General features: G+C 43.1%; 1 protein-coding gene across 2 annotated transcripts in view; it reads right to left on the bottom strand.

The window, feature by feature from the left end:
• Window positions 1-5,872: 5,872 nt before the first annotated feature.
• The window catches only part of Map3k7cl (MAP3K7 C-terminal like), a 35,530-nt gene continuing 18,443 nt past the window's right edge, over window positions 5,873-22,959 (bottom strand). Inside the window, exons 1-3 of one of the 2 annotated variants that reach the window (XM_034515233.2) lie at window positions 18,406-18,655; window positions 18,093-18,208; window positions 5,873-7,000 (exon numbers count right to left, since the gene is read on the bottom strand). In XM_034515233.2, coding sequence (XP_034371124.1) covers window positions 6,820-7,000; window positions 18,093-18,175 — 264 coding nt within the window. In that variant the 5' untranslated portion in view covers window positions 18,176-18,208; window positions 18,406-18,655 and the 3' untranslated portion in view covers window positions 5,873-6,819. Of the gene's footprint in view, window positions 7,001-18,092; window positions 18,209-18,405; window positions 18,656-22,959 lie in introns of those variants that run through there. The other variant, XM_034515232.2, reaches the window with a different exon arrangement.

Genomic DNA, 22,959 nt, shown 5'->3' with positions numbered 1-22,959 from the left:
AAAAAAACAAAACAAACAACAACAACAAAAACAGAGGTTAGAATGGGAAGGGGCTCAGAGCAACCCAGGAACCCTGTGGTCAGCACCGGACATTATTTCTTCTCCGCCTGTGCACTTGCCCAGGTTCTTCCAATGCTCTGTGCTCCCTGCTGAGACAACCATCCCTCGCCTACTACAGAAAAGGTGATAGCTGGGTATAGGGAGGTACAAGCCTGGAATCTGGGAGGTGAGGCAGGAGGATTATCATGATTTTGAGGTCAGCCTGGGTCAGTGAATTCAAGCCTTCCTGGGATAAGGCAATAATCTATCTTTAAAAAAAAAAATCAAACTCTGAGGCTGGGGTGTTTCTCAGTGATAATGTGCTTACCACTTAGAGTCTGATTAAATCCCTTGACACCAAAGAGAAAAAAAGGAAAAGAGAAGAGGAAGGAGAGAACAGGAAAGAGAAGGAGTGGGAAAGGCTGGGTGTGCTGGTGCACAGATGTGCTGGTGAATGTGTGTGGCGGTGCATGTGTGTGCTCAGATGTGCCGGTGAGTGGGTGTGGTAGGGCACAGGTGTGGTGGTGCACATGTGGTGGTGCACGGGTGTGCTGGTGCACAGGTGTAATATTGCACACGTGTGGTGATGCACACGTGTGGTGGTAGTGCACACGCATGGTACTGGCACTTGAGACAGTGAGATTGCCTTGCATTGAAGGTTACCCAGAGAGAAAGAAAAAGGCCCTGTCTCAACCAATGAAAATAAACAGTAATCAAGGTGAAAGATAAGAAAGGCGGGCCAAAGAAAGGATGTTCTAGTTATCCGAGAAAAGTCTGCTGGGAACTTGGCGACCTTGAAAGTTAAAATTAGAAAACAGGTACAGGGCAAGCATTTTTTAAACAGCAGGATTGTGGGTATCTCCACATGGAGCGTGCTAACGGGAATAACAGAGACAAACTCAAGACTATTCTGCCGAGCAGTGTAATACTGCTAAGGGCTTGTTTATTCTCTAAGAATTATAGCCTTCCAACTTCATGTGCTCTCTTAAAAAATGAAATCAAATGAGTTAGAGAGATGGCTAAGAGGGTTAGGATTCTGGTCCTGAGTTCGATTCCCAGCAACCACATGGTGGCTCACAACCATCTATACTGGGATCTGATGCCCTGTTCTGGCATGCAGGCATACAGACAGACAGAATGCTAGATACATAATAAATCTTTTTAAAAAACAAAAAAGGCATATAGTTTATTTACTGTTGCCTGTATACACATATACTGGGGCCTGGTAGCCTCTTGGGGACCACATCTGGGAGGGAAGCTGACTCCTTAGCATCTTGTCGGGTAGTGGCTCCTACAGATATGTTTCTTATAGCAACCTTCTTGCTCCTACCTTAATCTCTAACTTCAGCATAAACCTGTTCACTCATAACCACACTGGCCTTACCCACAAGTCTTTAAATGGGGCCTGTGTGTGTGTGTGCGCGCGCGTGAGTTCCTGTGTGTGCTCGTGCACGCGCATATGTGTGTGTGTGTGTGTGTGTGTGTGTGTGTGTGTGTTTGTGGTCTAGAGCATGTTCACCACCTTCCTTCTCTGCCTCTGTAGCTCTGACTCATCGTCAGATCTTATCTCACTGCTCATTACCAAGCCATCCAAGATTCCTCATCTCATCCCTATTCCCTTTTTATACGCACTCATAAATGATATCTGTTTCCTGTTTGGCTCTTACCCCATTTGGCATCTTCCTTATCTTTCATCGCTTAACCGATCACTGCAAAATTCAATGGCTCAAAGCAACAAGCTTTTATCATCTCGGAATTCCCAGGAACCAGGAGCTGGAAGCAGCTTACCAGGGTGGTTCTGCTCTGCCTCCGGTGAGTCTCTGGCAGCCCACAGCCATCTGAAGTCTTGCCTAGGGCTGGGGGCTGTGCCTGGCTCATTACTTGGCCATTGTCAAAGACATCAGTGGCCTTCCCAGCTCCCAGCTTGACTCTTCACAGCCCAGTGGTATACTTACCCTAGAGAGAGAGACAAGTGGGGTACACCTTCCATGTTTTGTTTTCAAGTCTGGCTATTCCCCTGTTTGCTTATTAAAAAACACATTTTTAAGTCAGACTCATATGATCAAGAAGAAGTATTGGTTTCCACCTTTTGAGGGAGTTTTTAAAAAATATTGTAAGCTGAACCCATGTGATTACTTAAGTAAACGTGTATCTTTCCTCCTAGACTAAGAATCTCTTGGACTAGGACACCTCTACCACTTCCACAGTTCTGTGCCAGAAGCCAGAAGGTACACAGGCATGCATACATGGAATATATTACATGCATAGAAGGAAAGGGGGGCCGGGCTGTGGTGGCGCACGCCTTTAATCCCAGCACTTGGGAGGCAGAGGCAGGCGGATTTCTGAGTTCGAGGCCAGCCTGATCTACAGAGTGAGTTCCAGGACAGCCAGGACTACACAGAGAAACCCTGTCTCGAAAAAAACAAAAAAACAAAAAAACAAAAAAAAAAAAAACAAAAAAAAAAACAAAAAAAAAAACAAAAAAAAAAAAGAAGGAAAGGGGGTTGAGGAAGAAGGTCTGGAGATAAGGATAGAGAGATAGGGGGAGAGAGCATCATGAGTCAGGGGTAGGGTATCTTTGTTACTCAGTCTCAGATGTAGAGATTTCAGTTTGGGGGAAAGTAGTATAAATATAGTCAGTAGGTAGGGACATATGCAAATGACATGATGCATGTGATGCAGCAGACATAATCTATATGCATGTAGCATGAAAGAGCAGGGAACTCTAGAGGAGTAGTTAGAGGAGAAAAGACTGAAGACCTAATTTCTCTGCATGGCACAATCTAGTGATGTAGACACACAGCTATAATGCGTGTATGTGGGGGTGGGGGTAATTGTGCTTCATCAATTGAAAACATAAGGGGAGTCATTTGTAGGTAGGAAGTGGACCAAGTTGGCCAGAGGGGACCGGGAAGAATGAGGGGGCACAGCAGGAAAGCACTATATATGAGTAGAACACAATGAATGCGTCGTCTATTTTATATGAAAATATCGCAATAAATCTCATTGTTCTGTGTGCTGATTGAAAATTATTTCAAAGGTGGCTCTGCTGTGCAATGGACAGCATATTGAACCTGTAAATGTTCTTCAAGAACTAGAGGACACTGTACATAGAGCGTCTCATAGAATCTGACACAAAGGGGGTCCGCTGAATCTTGCTCTGTGTTTAAGTCATTTATACTGTCTATTTGATGTGAGCTCCACTTCCTGTGTGTTCCCCATGCCCTCCCCCTGTTGGTAAGTCCCCATGGCTATTACTCCAAGATCCTTGTGCACTCCTATGAGGCTCTTTCAGTCCCTTCCTACGCCTCTCTTTCCTTGGCACAATAAACACACTACAACCAGACGAGTCATTTTTTAAATTCTTTACGCTGTTTGCTTTTGCAGTCTCTGCTGCTGCTGCATTTGTTAAGTGTATAATGGAGCTGGGGGTGGGGGTTGAGCTGTGTTTGAATTTCAAGTCCATTCTGCTCCTTGTTTGTACCGAGCTGATAATACACCCAGACAATACACCCAAGCCCTCTGTGACTTAGAGAAACAAGCCCTGCCAGTTCATATACATTTGGCCGCTAGCCACATCCGATCACATTCTTCTCATGTCTGCACAAACCAAATGGCCCACGAATAGCAGGTCTTTTAGTAGAGCGACTGCAAAATGTAATGAGATTTTCATTATTTTTTAATTCTAGCTCCGAGGCGAGCACCGTCACACTCATACTAAGACAGCTGTGTTGATTTTTAACGTTCTGTAATGTTAACAATATTGCTATATCAGGAGTGCTTTAATTCTGTTTTTCCGTCTTTGTGTTACTAGGGGTTGACCCCGGGGTCTCAGTCATGCCAGTCGAGTACTCTACCATGGCTTTATAATGTGAAGATGGCAAATTCTTAGCGATCTGTAATAGATAAGGTGTGCAGTAGTAAGTAAAGTTTGTGGGAAGTTGTCAAATGAGTGACAAATTCTGCCATCTTGTTTTTCTGACTTGCAATAAAACAGATGATATTTCATGTTTTAATAAACAGGAATCGACTGAGAACACACATACCTGGGTCAAAGTTTGTTTCTGATGGAACAAATATGTATGTTTTGGAAACACTGGGTATATTTTCTCATTGAGACAAGCAGGGTTACACGTGTTATTCATACAGTTATTCTGGGGCACAACCCCAGTGGCATCCAGTGCAGTTTGAATTGGAATGTTCCTCATAGGCTTCTGTAGTTGAATGCTTGGTCGTTAGGGAGTGGCACTACCTGACATGGATTGGGAGGTGTGACCTTGTTGAGCAGGTGTGGTCTTGTTGGAGGAAGTTGTCGGTACACTCTGTTTTCACATGCTGAAGTCGGGCCCAGTGTCTTTTTCTTCCTGTTGCCTGCACTGTAGCTGGAAGTAGAACTCTCAGCTCCCCTCCAGCACCGCGTCCGTCTGCCTTCGTGCCACCTCGCTTCCCATCATGGCGGCAAACGGACTGAACTGTAAGCCAGCCCCGATTAAATGCTTTTCTTTTGTCAGAGTTGTCATGATGGCGTCTCTTCACAGCAACAGAACATTGATTAAGATGCATCCCAACAGTGTTACCGTCTCCAATGTTCATCCTGCCAGAGTACAGGTCTTTCCTGCCCTTAGTTTCTTCAAAAGACCATAACTCCTTCATTCTCCAGATATCAAACCCTGTGTCTACAGCTTATGAATCATTCTTCTTCCTGCTGCTCCATTAGCCCCAGGATTGGGTAAGTTTGGGGAATAAAATCTCCTGTTAGTATTTCTAAGCTTTACGATTACCAAAACACAAACAACTAAAAACAAAACAAAACAAAACAAAACAAAAACAAAAAACAACTAGTAATGGTGTCTAGCCAAGATCATGCAATTTTTTTTTTTTGCCTTGGATCAAAAATTAAAGCAACAAGAGGTGTCAGACAGGCAGGCTTCACAGTGTTGAAGACTTTGAGACCCACAGGAAAGCTTCATCTCTATAATGGGGAGGCCTCACAACCTCTACACCATGTATGAAACACTCTCCCCTCCACCACCAGCCCCCTGCTTCCTAATCTGTGCCCCAAATCCCCAGTGGTTGGTTCACCATGAGGGAACATCACTCTTTGTCCTGTTGACATGCCATTGAATGGGATGGTTTGTTTTAGGGAAGCCTGCCCTGTATGTGGTATCATTTTTGGACTCAGGCCTCTATACCAGTAATGTCCTCTATCCTAGTTGTGGTAACCAAAGAAAAGGATGAGCAAGATGGCTCTGTGGGGGCTTGCTGCCAAGCCTGAGGCCTGGCTTCAATCCCAAAGTTCTACAAGGTAAAAGATGAGAGCTGACCCTGGAAGTCCTCTGACAATCGGACGGGTACCATGGCACACACGTGCATGTATGTTCACACACATGTATGTAAACGCAAATACACAAATGATAAATATTCTTTTTTTTTTTTTTTTTAGAGTCAGGGTTTCTCTGTGTAGTCCTGGCTGTCCTGGAACTCACTCTGTAGACCAGGCTGGCCTCAAACTCAGAAATCCACCTGTCTCTGCCTCCCAAGTGCTGGGATTAAAGGCGTGCGCCACCACCGCCCGGCTGATAAATACTCTTTTAAAGGAAAGAAAATGTTTCTAGACCCTGAGGTGACATCATGCCTGGTTTGGAACCACTGTCTCGGTCTAAGGTCATCATACCTCATTATCAGTTTAGTGCTCTGGGTATTTTAGATGAGAAGCCTAAGTTTCCCCCTGGAAAAGGACTTCACTTCTTTTCCAGGACGTACTACTGAGAATAAACTCTAACCAGGGCAACTCCTAGTACAAAGGGATTAAGAAGAAAGCAAGACACAGGACTGCACTTTGGATCCGTGTTTAATGAAAAAGAAGTCACGTGAATGGAAACGGACACAAAACAAAGACAGGCAGGAAAGTGTAGGAGGCGGAACGAAGGAAGATCACTCTCTAATTCTGCATTCAAGCACACATTCCTGTCAGCCTTACTGATCTACCCTATCTCCTGAGATGCCAAGCACTAGCTATGTCCTCTCACTGGTCTTATAGGTGCTCAACTGCATGTAGTGTCTGAATGATAGCTTTCCAGTTTCCCCACACCCAGATCCCAAAGACACGCTCGGCCAAGGCAAACATGTCCACTGTGTGTTAACAGAGGGAAGAAAGCCAGCCAGCCAGCCTTGATTCTTCATTACACAAATGAGCACTGGCCAGTGAGCTTTGGGCATATGCCTGCTGATGTTTTCATGAGAAAGCATTTAGCCTATGCAAACGTTTGTTCTTAGGACGATCAGCCACTGAACAGTTACATCTGACTCTACAGAGCACCGCTGGTCTCCATGGTTTGTAGCTGAGTGGACTTGAAATATGAAAAGGCATAAAGTTTTAAAATGCACAGATGTGAAACTACAGTGAACACTCGACTGGCTTGTTTTACGGCTCATGATTTTCAGTGGGGCCAGTCAACATTCTATCTTTTATTATTTTCTACTCTAATGTATAGTATGATCATATCTAACTATGAAATATATATATGTATATCTTTGGGAAAAAAAAGAACTCTGATCTCTGAAAATATATACTGGTGATAGCTTTGCATTAATGACCTCACTTAAAATAAAATATCTTTCTCTCAAGCTAGAGGCGAGGCAACACTAAACTCATTCTAGACATTTGCCATATGGGTAATAAAGAGAAGCAATACATTTTACTCTCTCTTTCTTAAGATGCAAATCCTTTGGGCCAGCGCATAGCGCTCAGCAACCTCGCTCACATTTCATCGGCTGATGTTAGGAGGAGCCCTGCCTCTTCTGATACTGGATTCTGAGTTTTTCCAGTTGTTCTACACACTGAGACTGGGCCATCTTCAGCGTCCGGTTCTCCTCCGTCAGAGCCTCAAATTCCCGAACCAGCTGAGCAGCATCCAGCTTCTCCTTTTCTGCCTGGTCCAGCTTGGCGATGAGCTCCTTCCTGAAATGCAGGGCACAGGGCAAGGAGAACCACAGGCTTTACTGCAAACGCATCCAAGGCTCGCTCGTTCGGTGCTTCTCCCCGCTGCGCATCTACCTGCTTACCCTTCCAGCCACCAAGGACGGATCTTTATTTTTCCCTTTTTAGTTTAAGTATTTGTATTAAGTTTATTGTTTTATTAGCTTACAAAGCAACAGGTTTCCTTCTGCATGGGATTCCATACATTTCTCACCTCATGCCCCCTAACCTCTCTCCCCGACTGTACCCTCTGGCCCCGACTGTACCCTCTGGCTCCTCTTCCACGAGCTGGCTTCCCCCCCTCCCCCGCCCCCCCCCCCCCCCCCCCCGCCACACACACACACCCCGTACCTTACCCTTTGGCCGCTCTTTCACGCAATACCCTCTCTCCCTCACTGTACCCTCTGGCCCTCTTCCACATCATTCTCTTTTCTCCACACTTCACTTCAAGCCTCTCTTCTTCCACTCTTATAGGCCACTTCCCTCGTTCCTCCCTTTACCCACGTCCTTCCTCCTGGATATGCATATTTAACAACTGAAGCTAAGGATCCACATACAGTGTGTGTCTTCCTAAACCTGGGTTACATCACTTTCTACGTTTTCCAAACCCAGCCATTTTCCTGAAAGTTTCGTAATTTCATTTTTCTTTACAGCTGAATAAACCTCCACTGTGTGCATTTTCATTTTCTGTTCATCTACTGATGGGCATCTAGGCTGATTCTATCTCCTTGCTATTGTAGAAAGAGAGCAATGTGGACAGCCAAGGGTCTATAGCAAGACTCAGAGTCTTTTGAGAGTGTGCCTAGGAGAGGCAATGAGGTCATAGGCTGGATCTATTTTTAGTTTTTTGAAAAGCTTCCACGCTGGCTTCTGTGGTGGCTGCAACAGTTTACACTCACATCAATCGTGGATGGGACAGGGTCTCACTCTGCAGACCCAGGTTGGCCTGGAACTTACTATGTAGCCCAGGGTGGACTTAAAGGTGCAACAATTCTCCTGCCTCAGATTCCCAAGTACTGGAGTTACAGCTGTGAACCACAATGCCTAAGCGCTGGTCTTCTGGTTTTAATTTCTCCTAAATTACAAGTTTTGGGACCTTTTGGCACCTCGACTAGACCTATCCAGTATGCTAGACACATTCCAAAGACACATAGGTCAATCATTCAAAACAATGGTCTTTCAAACTATATATTATTTGTGTGTATGCAGTGTGTGTGTGTGTGTGTGTGTGTGTGTGTGTGTGTGTGTGTGTGCCTGAAGTGGAATCAGCTCTTTCCTTCCACTCTGACTTCTGGAGATCCAACTCAGGTGGTCCAGCTTCTGGGGCAATGCTTTTACCTGCTAAGGCATCTCACTGGCCTGTGATCTTTTTCTTTTCTTTTTCTTTTTTCTTTTTAAATGTAACAAACTAAGTGCTGACTGCTTAAAAGACAAAACAGCCATACATTTCTGTTTCTGAGAAAGCAAATACCAATGTAAAAAAAAAGCTGCAATGAGTTATTGATATTATTACTTTACAGAGGAATGAAAAGACTACCAGTTGCTCATGCGGTATATACATCAGGGCCCTGCCTACTGTCCTGTGGGGAGAAAGCTCCTCTGTCTCTTACTGAATCTTTGTCCTTAAAACACAGTGTTTAGCTTCTTTTGTTTCTTATGTTTCGGGTTTAACAAATCTTCGTGAGGGGTTGGAGCTGGAGTTCAGTGACAGAACATTTACTAGCCAGGAGCTCACAGTCCTGGGTTTGATCTTGAGGACATTATTTTCCATGTCTTTCTCTAGTAGTCACACATACACAGTTTCCCTTAGTCCATCAGGCACTGGATACAGGACCCTCATGGATCTGCTGATGCTCAAATAAAATAGCATAATATTTTTAGGCAATGTGCACGCATCCTCCTGTATATTTAACTCCAGATCATTTACACTGCCTGACACAACATGCATGATTTGTGAAAATAAATAAATAAATAAATAAATGCTATTCTGTTTGGAAAATGGGACAAGAAACATGCCCTAACTACTCTGCATCCTGACACATGTTTGCTTGGATCGTGATGTTGACCCTTGCATAGGAAAGACTACAGTCCTAAAAGTTTTCTCTTTATATCCGCAAAAAAAGAAGCAGCCTCATTTCAAAGTAACATCTAATTGAGGGGCAAAGTGACAAATCAGAGAAAGATTTGACAGAATGAGTCAGAGATAGGATACGCCCAACTCTCACAAGAACAGAGAGGAAAGAGAGGCTACTTAAAACCAGTGCAAGGAGAGAGAAGGAGCTGGACAGAGGTGGTGGTGGAGTGTGTGTGTGTGTGTGTGTGTGTGTGTGTGTGTGTGTCAGTTTTATCAGGACAGTTTTACTGAGTAAGGTTTCAAAGAGAACAATCTAGGCACAGGTGAAGACATAACGAGACAAAGAATGAGAAGAAGCAGAAGATTAGAACAGATTGTTAAAGTTAGTATGAGGCCAGGAAGAACAATTCAGAATCTCAGAACGAGAGAAGCCAGACTGAATAAGTCAGCTTGGAAGATTGGATTGTACAGAAGCTGGAAGCCCTAGGCCTAGGAATAGTTGGAACAGAGAAGGAAACACTCTGGGCTCAACCCAAGCCATGTATTCACAAGGCTTGGGTGCTGATCTATCTCATGCCTTCATCTGAGGAAATAAAAGCAACATTCACATTCTTATACTAAGCCTGATACTACATAAGATAAGAGGAAGAACAGAAAGCATATGCTTGCACAAAATAATAATATTCACATTCATATTGGAAGTAAGTCCAAGGCTACTGGAGCAAGGGAACTTTTCTGACCCCCAAACCCTATCTGTAATGTTCTAATAATCTATAAATAGACAGGGACATGGCTATCCTATTCATTTAGATCTCCTGAGCCATTTGGGCGTTTAAGACCATTAGTTAAAAATTAAGACGTGATGAGTGCATGCCTGTTATCCTGGACCTTGGCAACCTGAGGCAGGAACTTGTAGCCAGCCTAGGTTACACAGAGAGATGATATCTTAAGAAATAAAAAGAAAAAAATGTTATTGGTTAAAAAAAACACACACACACACAAAACTGTGGACAGGAATCCAGACTAATTCATGAATTATACTTGTGTTAGTTTATATTATAAAGCATACCCAAATATGACTATGAGGTGAGAGAGCATTGGGTGTTAGAACAGGTGGGTGAGGAACAGCACATTCAACACACAGTTCACAAAGAATATTCCCGCAAAATCTGAGGATCTGCAAAAAGTAGAGGAAAAGAGAGGCCAGGATGACCAAGTCAAGAGTACTGCTGTCACTTCTGCAGACATAAATGAGTGCTGTATGCCCCGTGAGAAGCATACATCGTGTCTGAGGTATGTTCTCAACCCAAAACAAGCACGTTATGTGTCAGCATGAGGAATGTTAGACAATACAAGAAAAAAGAATGCCCTCGTGGTTGAGGAAGAGCACGGCACATTTGGGGAAATGTTTAATAATTAGTAAATCCAGTAGAAGACATGTGAGCATTGTAACATTTCCTTTGGAGTTTTCTGGACATTTGAAACCATCAAAATAAAAGTCACCTCCAAGAAAGGCAAATATTACATCAGAATAGAAATTCTAGTATGTTCTTCCTATGTCTGACAGACTCCCCTGTTCACTGAATTTGGTATCTGCTGAGCAAAACCAAGCCTCATAAAAGAAGGACCCAGCAGGAGGGCAGGGGAGGGTGTGGAACACACGTAGGCACACAACACTAGGTTCTTGCGCTCCAGCTGATCTCTGGATCTCCCAAGATGTTTAAAATAGAACAGGCTCCCTAGAAATACTTGACAAATGAGTAATTGAAGAAAAAGGTACTTCAGGGAAAGATCATTTGTATCTTAAAAGAAAGAAACTCTAACTCAAGGTGCTCCATTTAATTTAAAAAGCCACACAGCTAATAGGAAAGGACAGAAATCAAGCCCGTCCTGATTAAATGCTCAGTACTCTGTGTCCCTGAGCACAGTTAAGGCGGAAAATGTCGATAATTAAATATTGATTAGTAAAAGTTCTCTTGTAACTATCTTGAAGAAATTAATGAGCAAAAAACCTACATGGGTTTGAACAAGGAAGTGTTGCAAATCCTCAGACAGGTCGCTCTGGTCTACTAGTCCACCTCCCACCCTCATGGCATCCTTGTCACACAGAGCATTTAGGTTGACAGAGCTCTGCCTTCATTGCGAGTCTAACGATGGCTAATTTCCCAACTCCTTATCTGGCTTACATTGATCCCCTGATGCCATCTGTCTGCCATCTTTGATTTGTAGAGATGACCAACCACAAAATCACTGATTTCATAACCGCAAGGAAAGGCTGAGACAGTCTCCTTCCATCTCTCAGTACTGGAGAATGTCAATAATAATCTCTTCTTTACTACAGTCAAGAAGCCTTGGCTGATAGCTTTCTAAATTAGCTTCATGTAAGTAATTATATACATAGCCAATAAAAAAAAAAAAACTGTCAAAATTCTGCTGCGTCCTGTTTAGGACTTATTTATTTAGGCATATTTATGTTCATTCATTAGCAAGTCATGAGGAAGCCCCAGCACATCAAACTAGATGATTCCAAGAAGAATTCACGATTCACACGGCGGTAAAATGTAGTCCTACTTTTGATTTTTCTGGGCTCTCATGGTATCCCTCACTCGGTGTCATGTGATGCGGGGGGAAGGCCACAGCTACAGCAGTCTTAAGAACTTGTAGCATAGCACTTTCCTGACTATATCTCAGCAGCCTGAAGGCTGTACCCTCAGCATCTACCAGGAACCACCAGAGGTCCTCATCCAAAGCCACATACCTGGAAAAGCTTTACTTGGAAAGGAAAAAAGAGAGAGAGAGAGAGAGAGAGAGAGAGAGAGAGAGAGAGAGAGAGGGAGAGGGAGAGGGAGAGGGAGAGGGAGAGGGAGAGGGAGAGGGAGAGGGAGAGGGAGAGGGAGAGGGAGAGGGAGAGGGAGAGGGAGAGGGAGAGGGAGAGGGAGAGGGAGAGGGAGAGGGAGAGGGAGAGGGAGAGGGAGAGGGAGAGAGAGGTGAAAGTGTTAGTAAAGAAGAAATTAAAATGTTGTGGAAATTAATTTCAAAATGTAGAAAAATCTTCAGGTTCCAAGAGCTGACTCACTGATGGTACATTTTTTTTTTTTTTTGATCTAGAAATATGGGGTGGGAGAAGTAAAAATCAAGGTGCTTCCTTGTTCGGCAACCTAGGGATGGCACTGCTGCCTCCTCTTCAGTAATGGACATCTACTTAAAGATATAGTCATTACGGGAACATATATGCCATGTCCCTTTTAACAAGGTTTCAGGCAGGCGGATGGGAATGAGATTCTACTCAAGGGACTGGAGAGCACTGGGATAGAAGAAAAGTGTGGTCTAACAGCTTGATGGTGTCTAGAGTACTAATATCTCACACAAAGCTAGCTATTTAAATGAAAGAAAAATCCTTTGGCCCTTCCTCTGCCTCCAGAAACAAAGTCATCCATCAGCAATCAATTGCAACTTTAATTTTCAGGGTCTTTTCATCGCTTGCTCAACAGGTGTTACATCCAAGCACAAACCAGGCAGTGTGTCTATTCTCACTAGTGTCTTAGTCTCAGGAAATACACCTTCACCGCTGGAAAATAAACTCCAATCCCATACTATACCAGGAGGCAATGTGTACGCATAAGACACCATGGGAAAGAGAAGACAGGAGGTTTGTACCATATGCCTATTCACTATTGGAAATACCCGTGGAATAATACCTCTCTTACTGTTTCTTTATGACAATGAAAACCCAATTTCTATACTGAGTAAATGTTTAAGTCCCATGTCCATGGAGTATGAGAAAGAGGTTTGTTTCTCTGTGTGTTCACACCATACAATCTTTTTCAAAGCTCACCCGCCCCCATGAGTGGAAAAGTGCAGATAAAACTGGCATTTCTCTGTTGACTCTAGGACAGTGGCCCACTGACATCCTCTCCATCTCCAAAGTTTGAGAGAGAATTTGGCTTAAACATCTGTCTTTGAAAATAATCTAAGGCAGGGATGGGGAGATGACCCAACAGTTAAGTGTACTGACTGCTTTTCCAGAGGTCCTAAGTTCAATTCCCAGAAACCACATGGTGGCTCACAACCATCTGTGATGGGATCTGATGCCCTCTTCTGGTGTGTCTGAAGACTCATACACATAAAATAAATAAATCTTACAAAAGAAAAAGAGAGAAAGAAAAGTATCTAAGGCAACAAACGTTTCTATGTAGACATAGAAGACTGTTGACAATTTCAGAATGAGTTAAGAGGGCTATTGTTACAGTAAAATTTTACAAGTAACATAAGTACCCTTTCCCACATTCAATGTTCCCTGGATAAGCTACTGTTTCCATCATCGCTGTGTATCTGAATAAGATACATAGACATAGACATGTGGGTCTTATGGTGTTTGTGGCTTTCCCCTTCTCGTGCTTCACCTGAACCCACAAACAGTATAGGTTCCTTCTACTCAGCGACAAAAAGAAAACCTCTTAAAACTGGGCAATATATCTAAATAAATATTTCTCCAAGAAAACATAGAACTGGCCCAGAAGTGCATGCAAAGTTGTGCAACATCACAGCCATCAGGAAAATGTAAACCAAAACCACAATGACACATCACTTCGTCCACTAGTGTGGTTTACTCATCAGATGGGCAGGGCAAGCACCAGCAGAGACATGTGACAACAGAGCACAGCTGCTCACACATGTCTACAGTGACATTCTTCAAATACTAATGGACATTATCCAATGAAAGGCAAATAAGATGTGTACAATGGGATAGTATCCACAAATTAAAAGAAGGAAGTACTGAGGTGTGATGCTTGGGTGGACCCTGAAACATTAGGTAGCAATAGTCTGAATCACATCAAAATCGTATTGTACAAGTACATCCATTTAAAAAATATGTCCAGCAATAAGCTGGTAGAGATAGGAAATAGGTTTGTTTGCTACAATGCCTAGGAAAGGGGACCAATTAGAAGGACTCCTCAGGACCACAAGATTTCCTTCTGGGCCGATGAAAATAATCTACATCCATGATGACAGCTACTCAGCCCTGCAAGCATTGCAGAGCCCTGAATTGTCAAACAGTAAATTTTCAGTAAGAAGTATCTTTTAATCTTTTGTAACTCTATCCTTTTCCTGATGCTGTCAGTCTCCTCAGCCTGGTTCATATAAAGACTGGTGAAATGTTTTCTCTACCAGACAAGATATAATCATGTCTGGAACTCAGCAACCTTTACAGCTGGTTGTAATTGAATCATATATTTTAAATTATCCCTGTCTGGCAACTAATGCTTGATTTCAAAAGCTATATGATGTACAAAAGGAGCTATGTATAGGGATGAGAATTCTTATAAGATGTATCAAAAAGACATGGTGTGTTATAATATATGCAATTACAAGGGGTATGATCACAGGCAATCAGGCCAGGACGGTCCACCTGATGTAGAAACTGATTCTATCTAACATTAGTCATAAGCCAGAAAGAAATGTAAATGAATAAGATTTATCCCATGGTGGGAAGGCTTGACTATCTTGTCCACCCAACAGCCAAGACCAGGAACACTTCTACAGGATCTTCTCCTGTGATTGTAAGTTCTTCCAAACCTGACCCAGGGAGACCTCCTCTGGAGAGACAAGAAAAGTGCAGCCTCAAGTTCAAACATCAGGCTGTGCTTGAGCAACTCCAAAAAGAAAACCTTTTTATAAACACTTCAGCGTCTGTGCGTCCCACTTGCACGAGCCAGTTGCCAAAGGCATGAAAAGTCAATCACAGTTTATGAAGTGTTGGGAGACAAATTCTCATCAGAATCACTTTTAAAATGGAATGCTAATTGCTTGGGTCAGATCCACATGGCCTGATTTATTTTACTTGAAAAACAAAGACTGTTCAGAAAAATCTGTTATAAAATGAACTACTGGTTCACTACAGTGTGATGAAAACCAATACAGTGGTTAGAGATGGATGTCATACTTCGATGACACCAACCACAGTTGGTGATTTGACAGCTCGTCTTAGTGACCCTTACTGACATCAACTGTGTGTTTTTAAAGACAAGACCATAGCAATACAGAATATGTGCATGCAGAGTCTGTTACTGCAACCTATAACGGGCTAACTTAGGTCAACCTAATTCGTATTTGACTTCTATGATCAGCTCCATGGTGGGTGATAAGGATACAGAGAGATGCTTTTAAAAAAAGTGTGTATGTGTGATGTGTGATGTGTGTGTGTCGGCGGGCAGTGGTGGCGCACACCTTTAATTTAATCACAGCACTTGGGAGGCAGAGGCAGGCAGATTTCTGAGTTTGAGGCCAGCCTGGTCTACAGAGTGAGTTCCAGGACAGCCAGGGCTACACAGAGAAACCCTGTCTCAAAAAACAAAAACAAAAAAAGAAAGTGTGTGTCTGTAAGAGCGACAAAGAGTCATAAAGGCGGGAAGAAATTTAAACATGACTACTGATAGCACTGGAATACTGAAAGTTCAAAGGACCATTCCAGTGGCTCCTTCACTGCTAAAGAAAAGTTCTGATCACCGTGGGTGAGGACATAGGATAGGCCCTCCTTGAGGAACTACTGCCTGTGGAGCAGACACAGACAGGGTCCTGGGAACGTTAATGAGTCAGTGCAGTTGAGGCAGAGGGTCAAGATTGGAAGTTCTATAGAGGTTGCCAGGTTGTGGGATCCAGGCCAGAACTGGCTGTTGGGACTGGAAGTGTAGCTCAGTTGGGAGAGTGCTTGCCTAGCATGCCAAAGGTTCTGGGTTTGATTCACAGCACTTCCCTAACACATGTCTATGATGATCTCAACATTAGGAGGTTGAAGCAGGATGACCAGGAGTTTTAGGTCATCCTTGGCGACATAGTACATTTCACTCCAACCTGGAAGCCATGAGACTCTATCTCCAGAGAGAGAAGGATCAGGAGGGAGAGGAAGAGGCAGGAGCTGTTGTTAATTTTAAATACATTTAAAAAAAAAAAAAACAGGAAGGAAAACAATTATAATATTCCACCAACCAAGATTTGAAGCAAAAAATCTTCAACCTAGACAGAAGAACTAGGAAAAGGAAAAAAGGGGGGCTTGAGAAACTATATGAAATAGGAAAATATAGTAAAATAGTTTGTTCCTACATTACAAGTAGCAATTGTTTAGAGTACGCAGTTACATGTGATGAAGGGATAAGATGACTTATACAGAAACACACATAAGCCTGTGAGTCCCTTGGGTGTGTGTGTGTGTGTGTGTGTGTGTGTGTGTGTGTGTGTGTGTGTGTGTGTTGGGGGTAGGGAACTTCTTTGTGGTCCTGGAAGGTTATATAAAGTTTCTCCCAAACCAGCTAGCTGCTTCTTTCTGAAGCCAATGTAGCCTTTTCTTATTCCGATGCTGTGGTGGTGCCCACAAGTTATCATTTTTCTCAACACAAAGAAAGGACAAGTATCAGAGCACAGACATTAGTCATCCTTATGTCACCATCCTGCCATATTTCAAAATGTACCACACAAAAATATAAACTTTTAGGACATATAATTTAGTGGGTGATCTTACATTCCCATAAAAATGCCATATATGAGGTTAAATTAAATAACAAAATCCTCCAGAAGATATGACCTGGAGCCACCATATCAATTAAATGAAGCTATTTCCCTAGGCTTTTCCCCATTGTACCTACTTACTTCAAGTGTGCACACACACAAGTAAACACAGCCCAGAAAATACAGTTGCAGGCTGCTGCTGATCCTAAATCCTCCCTTCCCTGCAACGTCGGGCACTCTCAGACGTCCCTGCTGCACTCACAAATGCAATCCAAATATTTTGGACAGCTTATCAAGATTCTCCAACCCAAAAGAAAGCCATAGTTTTATAAAGTTGTTCTTCTGATTTCCTAACAGTTTTTAGTCCCTTACAGCCAAGAGTCCAAGAGAAGTGTTATGTGTGACGTGAAGCAAAGCAGGGAATTTAGAGGAGGCTGAGTCTGTTTGGTAAATGTGGGTAGGCTGCTACCCAAATCTACAAATGTAGAGGTGTCCAACCACTATATTTAAGGGTCTCAAAAGAGTCCTAAGATTCCCCAAAACAAAACACATTCCCCTTCTTTCATTTGGAAATTAACTAATAAATATACTGTGTCACTCCAGGAAGCTGAAGGTGAAGAAACAGAAGGGTTTAGAACGGCCATGCCTCTGAGTTCTGTCTCACACCCTGGCAAGAACATGCTTAGCATGCAGGTATAGACAATACAGACAAGGCTTCAGGAACTCAACCCTGGGAAACGCCTCTCTAGCTATGTTTTCATGGACTCACTTCTTAGTCAGAGGTGTAAAGACTACCAACAGATCTCCCTGATATGGAAGAACAAACTGGCCAGCAGATGTTGGCATGGTGTCTAATGATGCTTTTCAGGAACAAAAAGGGACAGATATTGGAAAAACCAAGCGCAACTGAGGTGAGTTCTGTGAAATGAAGAGCCAGTAAAATTAAAATGCTCTAATGAATTGAATTGCATAACTAATTATTTGAATTGTATAACTTTCCATAGCAGACCTCTAATATAAAATGCAGTTAGTCAACTAATACATTTATATAACTCTAAAAAGGGTTTCCATTTAAATGTGGGACCTGTACTGCTTAAACATAAATTAAAATTCACACCAAGCCAAAGTATCCTGCCAACTCTGTTAGGACCATGAAGAATATGGCATGGCCCGAGGTGGCATTATAGCAATTTGAATTTCTTTAACTAAAATTTCTTATTTAAAAAATAAATGAGCTTTGAGTGGCTGCACACCCACAGCTCTTCTTCTAGTGCACAGGTAAAAGCACTTGGTCCGCCCAAGGTCTGTTGCTCATTCCTAAAACCCCTCCTTTCTGGCATCCCCACGTCCCCAAACTTTCACTCCCCCACACCCTCACACCCTCTATCACCCTCACCCTATCCCCCCACACCCTGCAACCCCCACCTCCACACACCTCCACTCCCACCCGGCTCCTCCCCCATCTCTGCTCTGGAGAGTAGGCGGGAAGGTACTTACTTCCTTTCCTCGAGCAAGGCGATCTCTTTTTTGACTTCATGGTACTCTTCTGCTATTTGGCAGTGCTGTTTAAACACCTGCATGGACTCTACGGAGTCGTGACAAGGTGGCAGAGGCTGCATGAAGAAAAAGAAGCAATCAGTCGGTCCCATTGTCAGAAAGCAATGTTGTCAGTCAACGTGGCACAGAGCCGGGCTACTTCTGTTTGTGGAACACAGAGCGATGATGTGGAACACAGATGCTCCTGCAGACACTGACTGTCCTGTGACTTTCATGGGCACCTCACCCCTGAGATGTACTACGCGTCAGTTACCTGTCACGTGTGGATGAAAGATACATTTCCCATTAATTTTGCTTCTCCTTGGAAATTGTAAACTGCTTTAGAAAAGGTCAGCGGGAATACTCCCGGTTGTCTGTTTTTATTTCCCCTTTTGTCTGTTTCGTGGTAAGAAGCCCAAGCATGTGAGAGCCGTGCAGACAAAGGCTCCCTTCCGAGAGGTGTGCTCCATGCGAGAGAACAGGGTGCGAGGCTGGAGACCAGGCTGGCAGAATTAACAAACCGGTAAGGAAGACCAGCCCCCTACACCCTGCTTGTGACACATGAGGTTGAACAGAGGACAGATTTGAGTTTCTTCTTTCCTCCCATCGAGGAGGAAAACAGGTCCACTTGGAGAAGTTTTCTAAATATAACATGAAAAAAAATTCCTACTTCCAGAAATCATTTTTAAAGAACTAGTTTTCTATGAGTTTTTAATTCTTATTTCTATATCAGCAATGTGTGGTCTAAAACGCTATGGCTCAGAATCGAAGTTAATTGTCTTTTAATGAGTTTTCAAATCACTCCCTAATTAATTATGGGGGGGGGACATGTAAAATCCGAGAACCATGAAAGATTGTCGTTGAACAAGTTCTTTGGTCTTATAATCTCCGTAGTAAGTAAACAGTATGTCTGACTAGGCAGCATCTTCACTAATTTATATTAGTAAACTGTGAACTAAAGGATTTCTTACTCTTTGTTTCCATATTCTTCAAACACACAGATTACTTTGGATGGGCATTGTATTTGCTCAGTAATTAACAGAAATTCAATAAAGTGCATACTCTGGCTGATAGCTAAGAGGACCCTGCTCACTCAAAAGAAATAAAATTCTAAATAGATGTACATACGATTGACATGTCACACAGAAATTCGTTAACATGTGCCATGAATGCATACTAGTAAGTTCCACTATATTTTCAAATTCTCATTAGGACAAATTTTACATTCGTGTGAATCCTCATCGTTACTTAACTCACATAGAGTCTAACGATAATCACTTTACAGGGCATCTTTCTCTGGATCCCTGTGAGCACATTTACAACGTCAACCCAGCAGGCTGCAACCATGATCCTTTGCAATACAGAAAAAAAAAAAAAATGGGAAACTAGGGCACAGTAGTGTGACAATATAATTCACCCCGGGAGACGAAGCCCTTGCCAAAGGAATTCGGAACTCCTGGCTCCTCCAGCCTGTGTCCCAGAAATCTCAACCCACTCACCAATTTTCACCTGTTACGCTGGCAAGTCACCAAGCTTAACAGTCGGTGGAATGAAGGCGACATACCCCGCGCTCCAGAGCCAATCTCTTAAATCATCGGTGCCCTGTCAAAGGATTTGCCTACTGGCAGCCATAAGATCACACATTTCATCCGATCCTAGTAAACAGCGCATAAACCACACTCGATTCAAGCGGAATTCAGCACATCACTCGCCACCTGCAAGTACCTGGACTGTGAATTCGGTGGCTGTTTAATGTCATAGTCAAAGGAATTCGTCAAAGGAATTCGTCCTGCACAAAGGCTCTGCAACTCTAGGAGAATAAAGTTGCTACCCACTGGTCACGGTGGGAGCATCCTTTCTGCTGTGGTTTAAAAGGGAAACTGAGAATCCCAGGCACACTTCCTCCAGGTGAGGTGGGAGGGTCCTCCCTCCTCTGCCCCTTGCTTGCCACCTTACAGCTTTTTTCAATAAGTGGGATTTTCCCTGTGACTTTGCGCTTTTGTTTTGTAATTTTATGGGTATGGGTGTTTCTTTTTTGTGTGTATTTGTGCACCACATGCACGCAGTGCCCTCAGAAACCAGAAGGGGTCAGACCCTCTAGAACCAGAACTACCGACTGTTCCTCTTGGATGACAGGAATAGAGCCCTCATCCTCTAGAAGAGCGCCTCCCGTTGTTCTTAAGTGGTGAGTCATCGCTTCAGCCTCTTTACCTCTGTTTTTATCTGCACCTTAGCATGCTACCACCGAGTGACATCTCTAGGCCTTTTACAGTTTTAGTTTGGGACAGGATCTTGCCAAGTTGCACGAACTTTCATTGAATTCACTGTGTAGTCCAGGTGACACTCAAATCTATCTCCTCAAGTGACAACCCTCCCACCCCACACCCCCCGCAGCTGGAATTACAGATGTACACCAGTGTGTCTGGCTAACTGGCAGCTCTTCATTGAAGAGACTTCAATAAATAAAATACTGTATTTTAGAAGAGGAAGAAACCCTCTGGGGGTGGGGAAGGCCAGGAGGGGTGAATACAATCAGAGCACATTATGTACACAGATGGAAATGCCAAAATGAATCCTATTGATGTATAATTAATACCAGCTATTTGGAAGGACACTTTTTACATAAGCAACATGGTCATACTACAAAGGGCATGTGATTAGTTAAGCAGCTGAACTGTGCCCTCGGAAGTGTCTAAGATGGCACGCTGTATTTATTGTAAACCATAGTACATGTTGATGCAAAGGTGGTTTTTCCTGCTTCCCCAGCCCATCTAAGATGTTTTCTTTCCGGGGTCTAATTTCTATTAGAGAGATTTTCCACTGATGTCCCATGCTGGTCGTGAGGGAGCAGTAAATCAGCATCATGTTTGTGTCCCCCCACCCTTCCCCGACATCAGGAGACACCTCCCTTGTTATCCTCTCCTCAGGCTGCACTTCCTACACTTTGATGCCTTTAGTCCACACTCTCTTCAAAGGAGTAGGGCAGACTCCAAAGAGACTGAGCCCTCACCGGAGTCCTAACCAAGCATTCGCCCTGGGTTCAGTCTCTGGTAGTCCATCCCCTACCCCCAACACCAAAAGCAATTGTTCAAGATTCTAGAACACAAGAGTTAGTGTTTTCACAGAATCTGCTTTTCAGTCCCATGAGTGAAGGTATCTCACTGGAGTTCAAAGGGAATAAATGAAGATGTTCTTGCAGCTTCACTTCAAGCCAACTTTGAGATACAGTTTCCCAAGGCACAGACTGGGACTTGGATGAGGTCAGTGACTTCCTCTTCACCCCCTTTCCTGAGAGGATAGAACTTGTGAAGGCTTTAAGTTACACCACAGAGTGAGAGAGCCTGTTACAGCCTCTGGTCTCCTGCCCAATCACCAGGACTAATTTAACTCGGTGAAGTAAGAGAGAAACCAAACCGCAAGCTCCGGTTCCAAGAATGTGGCTTGAACCACAGCGCGCCATCTCAGTCACCGGTTCACAGCCTCCAGAAGTGTATCCCCCATCTTTTGGAAAGGAGCCCATGAGAAAGCCCGCTGCCAAGCACCCCTCCGCAAGGAACAAAGCCGGCTTAAGCATTTCCTTTTTCTGCTTGGCTACTTCAGAAACTACTGGCCCTGTCCACTTCAAAAAACACAAGAATTAAATTCTCCTACCCCAGCTTCCCACACAGAAGATATATTTAGGAAAGCAAACATTCTACAGTGGTTGAGAAGAGTTTGTATTTGTTCCTTGATTCTCAGGATTGCCTACTTGGTAGGGGAACAGAGGTTACACTGCATTTTAATGTCTCTCAAAATTAACGAGCACAGTCTACCAAAACAAAGAGGAGAAAACTAGTCTAGATTGACAAAAGGAAGATTTAGAGTGCATTCAATTATGACCATTCAATTTTTTCTATTTTAGGACTTTAAGAACTTGACAATATAAAGTAACTGACACTTCTATAATGCATACAGTATAGTGCCAGTAAGTGCTGGGGTTTACACTGTGTAACTTACATATTATACAGATTGGAGTAAAACACGTTTTTTTTTTTTTTTTTTTTCCTGTTGCTCCAGAAACTATAAAAGAGCAATAGAATTCAAGAATCCTCAGACTCTTCCCACAGTTGTTCCTGACTGTGCTGTTGTGTATATCCTAACAACCACTGACTGGACTTTTAAAAAATATCTTTGCAGGGCTAGAGAGATGGCTCAGTGGTTAAGAGCACGGGCTGTCCTTCCAGAGGGCCTGAGTTCAATTCCCAGCAACCATATGATGGCTCACAACCATCTACAGTGCAGCCTGACGCCCTCTTCTGGCAGGCAGCTGTACATGCAGATAGAGCACTCAAATAAATATTACTTTTGCAAAGTTCCAAAATCTCTCAATCTCCCCCTTCTCTGTATATATTGTATATATTATATTTTATATATGTAATATATATTATAATATGTTATATATTAGTGGCCATTCAAAATTTTATATATACATATGTGTGTATGTATGTGTGCGTGTGTGTAATATATATATATATATATATATATATATATATATATATATTTTTTTTTTTTTTTTTCTGAATGGCCACCAAGACACTTTTAGCAGTGTGTGGACAAGAGAGAAATGTTGGCCATTTTGAGCACCCCTCAGCCTTTTCTGACCACAGTTCCAGGAAGGTATTGAAGATGTCATGTCCCAGATGCCAAACGACATACTGAGGCAAGCACTAAAAGAAATTTCTGGAGAGGCTGCCCGGATAACGATACATTATGATACTCAGGGGAAACTGTGAAATTGTCTATTTGTAGAAGTGACATCAGATTCGGGACTGACAGGACTCTGTCTGAG

This window comes from Arvicanthis niloticus, chromosome 12, assembly GCF_011762505.2.
Source record: "Arvicanthis niloticus isolate mArvNil1 chromosome 12, mArvNil1.pat.X, whole genome shotgun sequence".
Classification (NCBI taxonomy): domain Eukaryota; kingdom Metazoa; phylum Chordata; class Mammalia; order Rodentia; family Muridae; genus Arvicanthis; species Arvicanthis niloticus.
The sequence above is the reverse complement of the archived record's forward strand: the minus strand, read 5'-3'. Positions and strand labels throughout refer to the sequence as shown.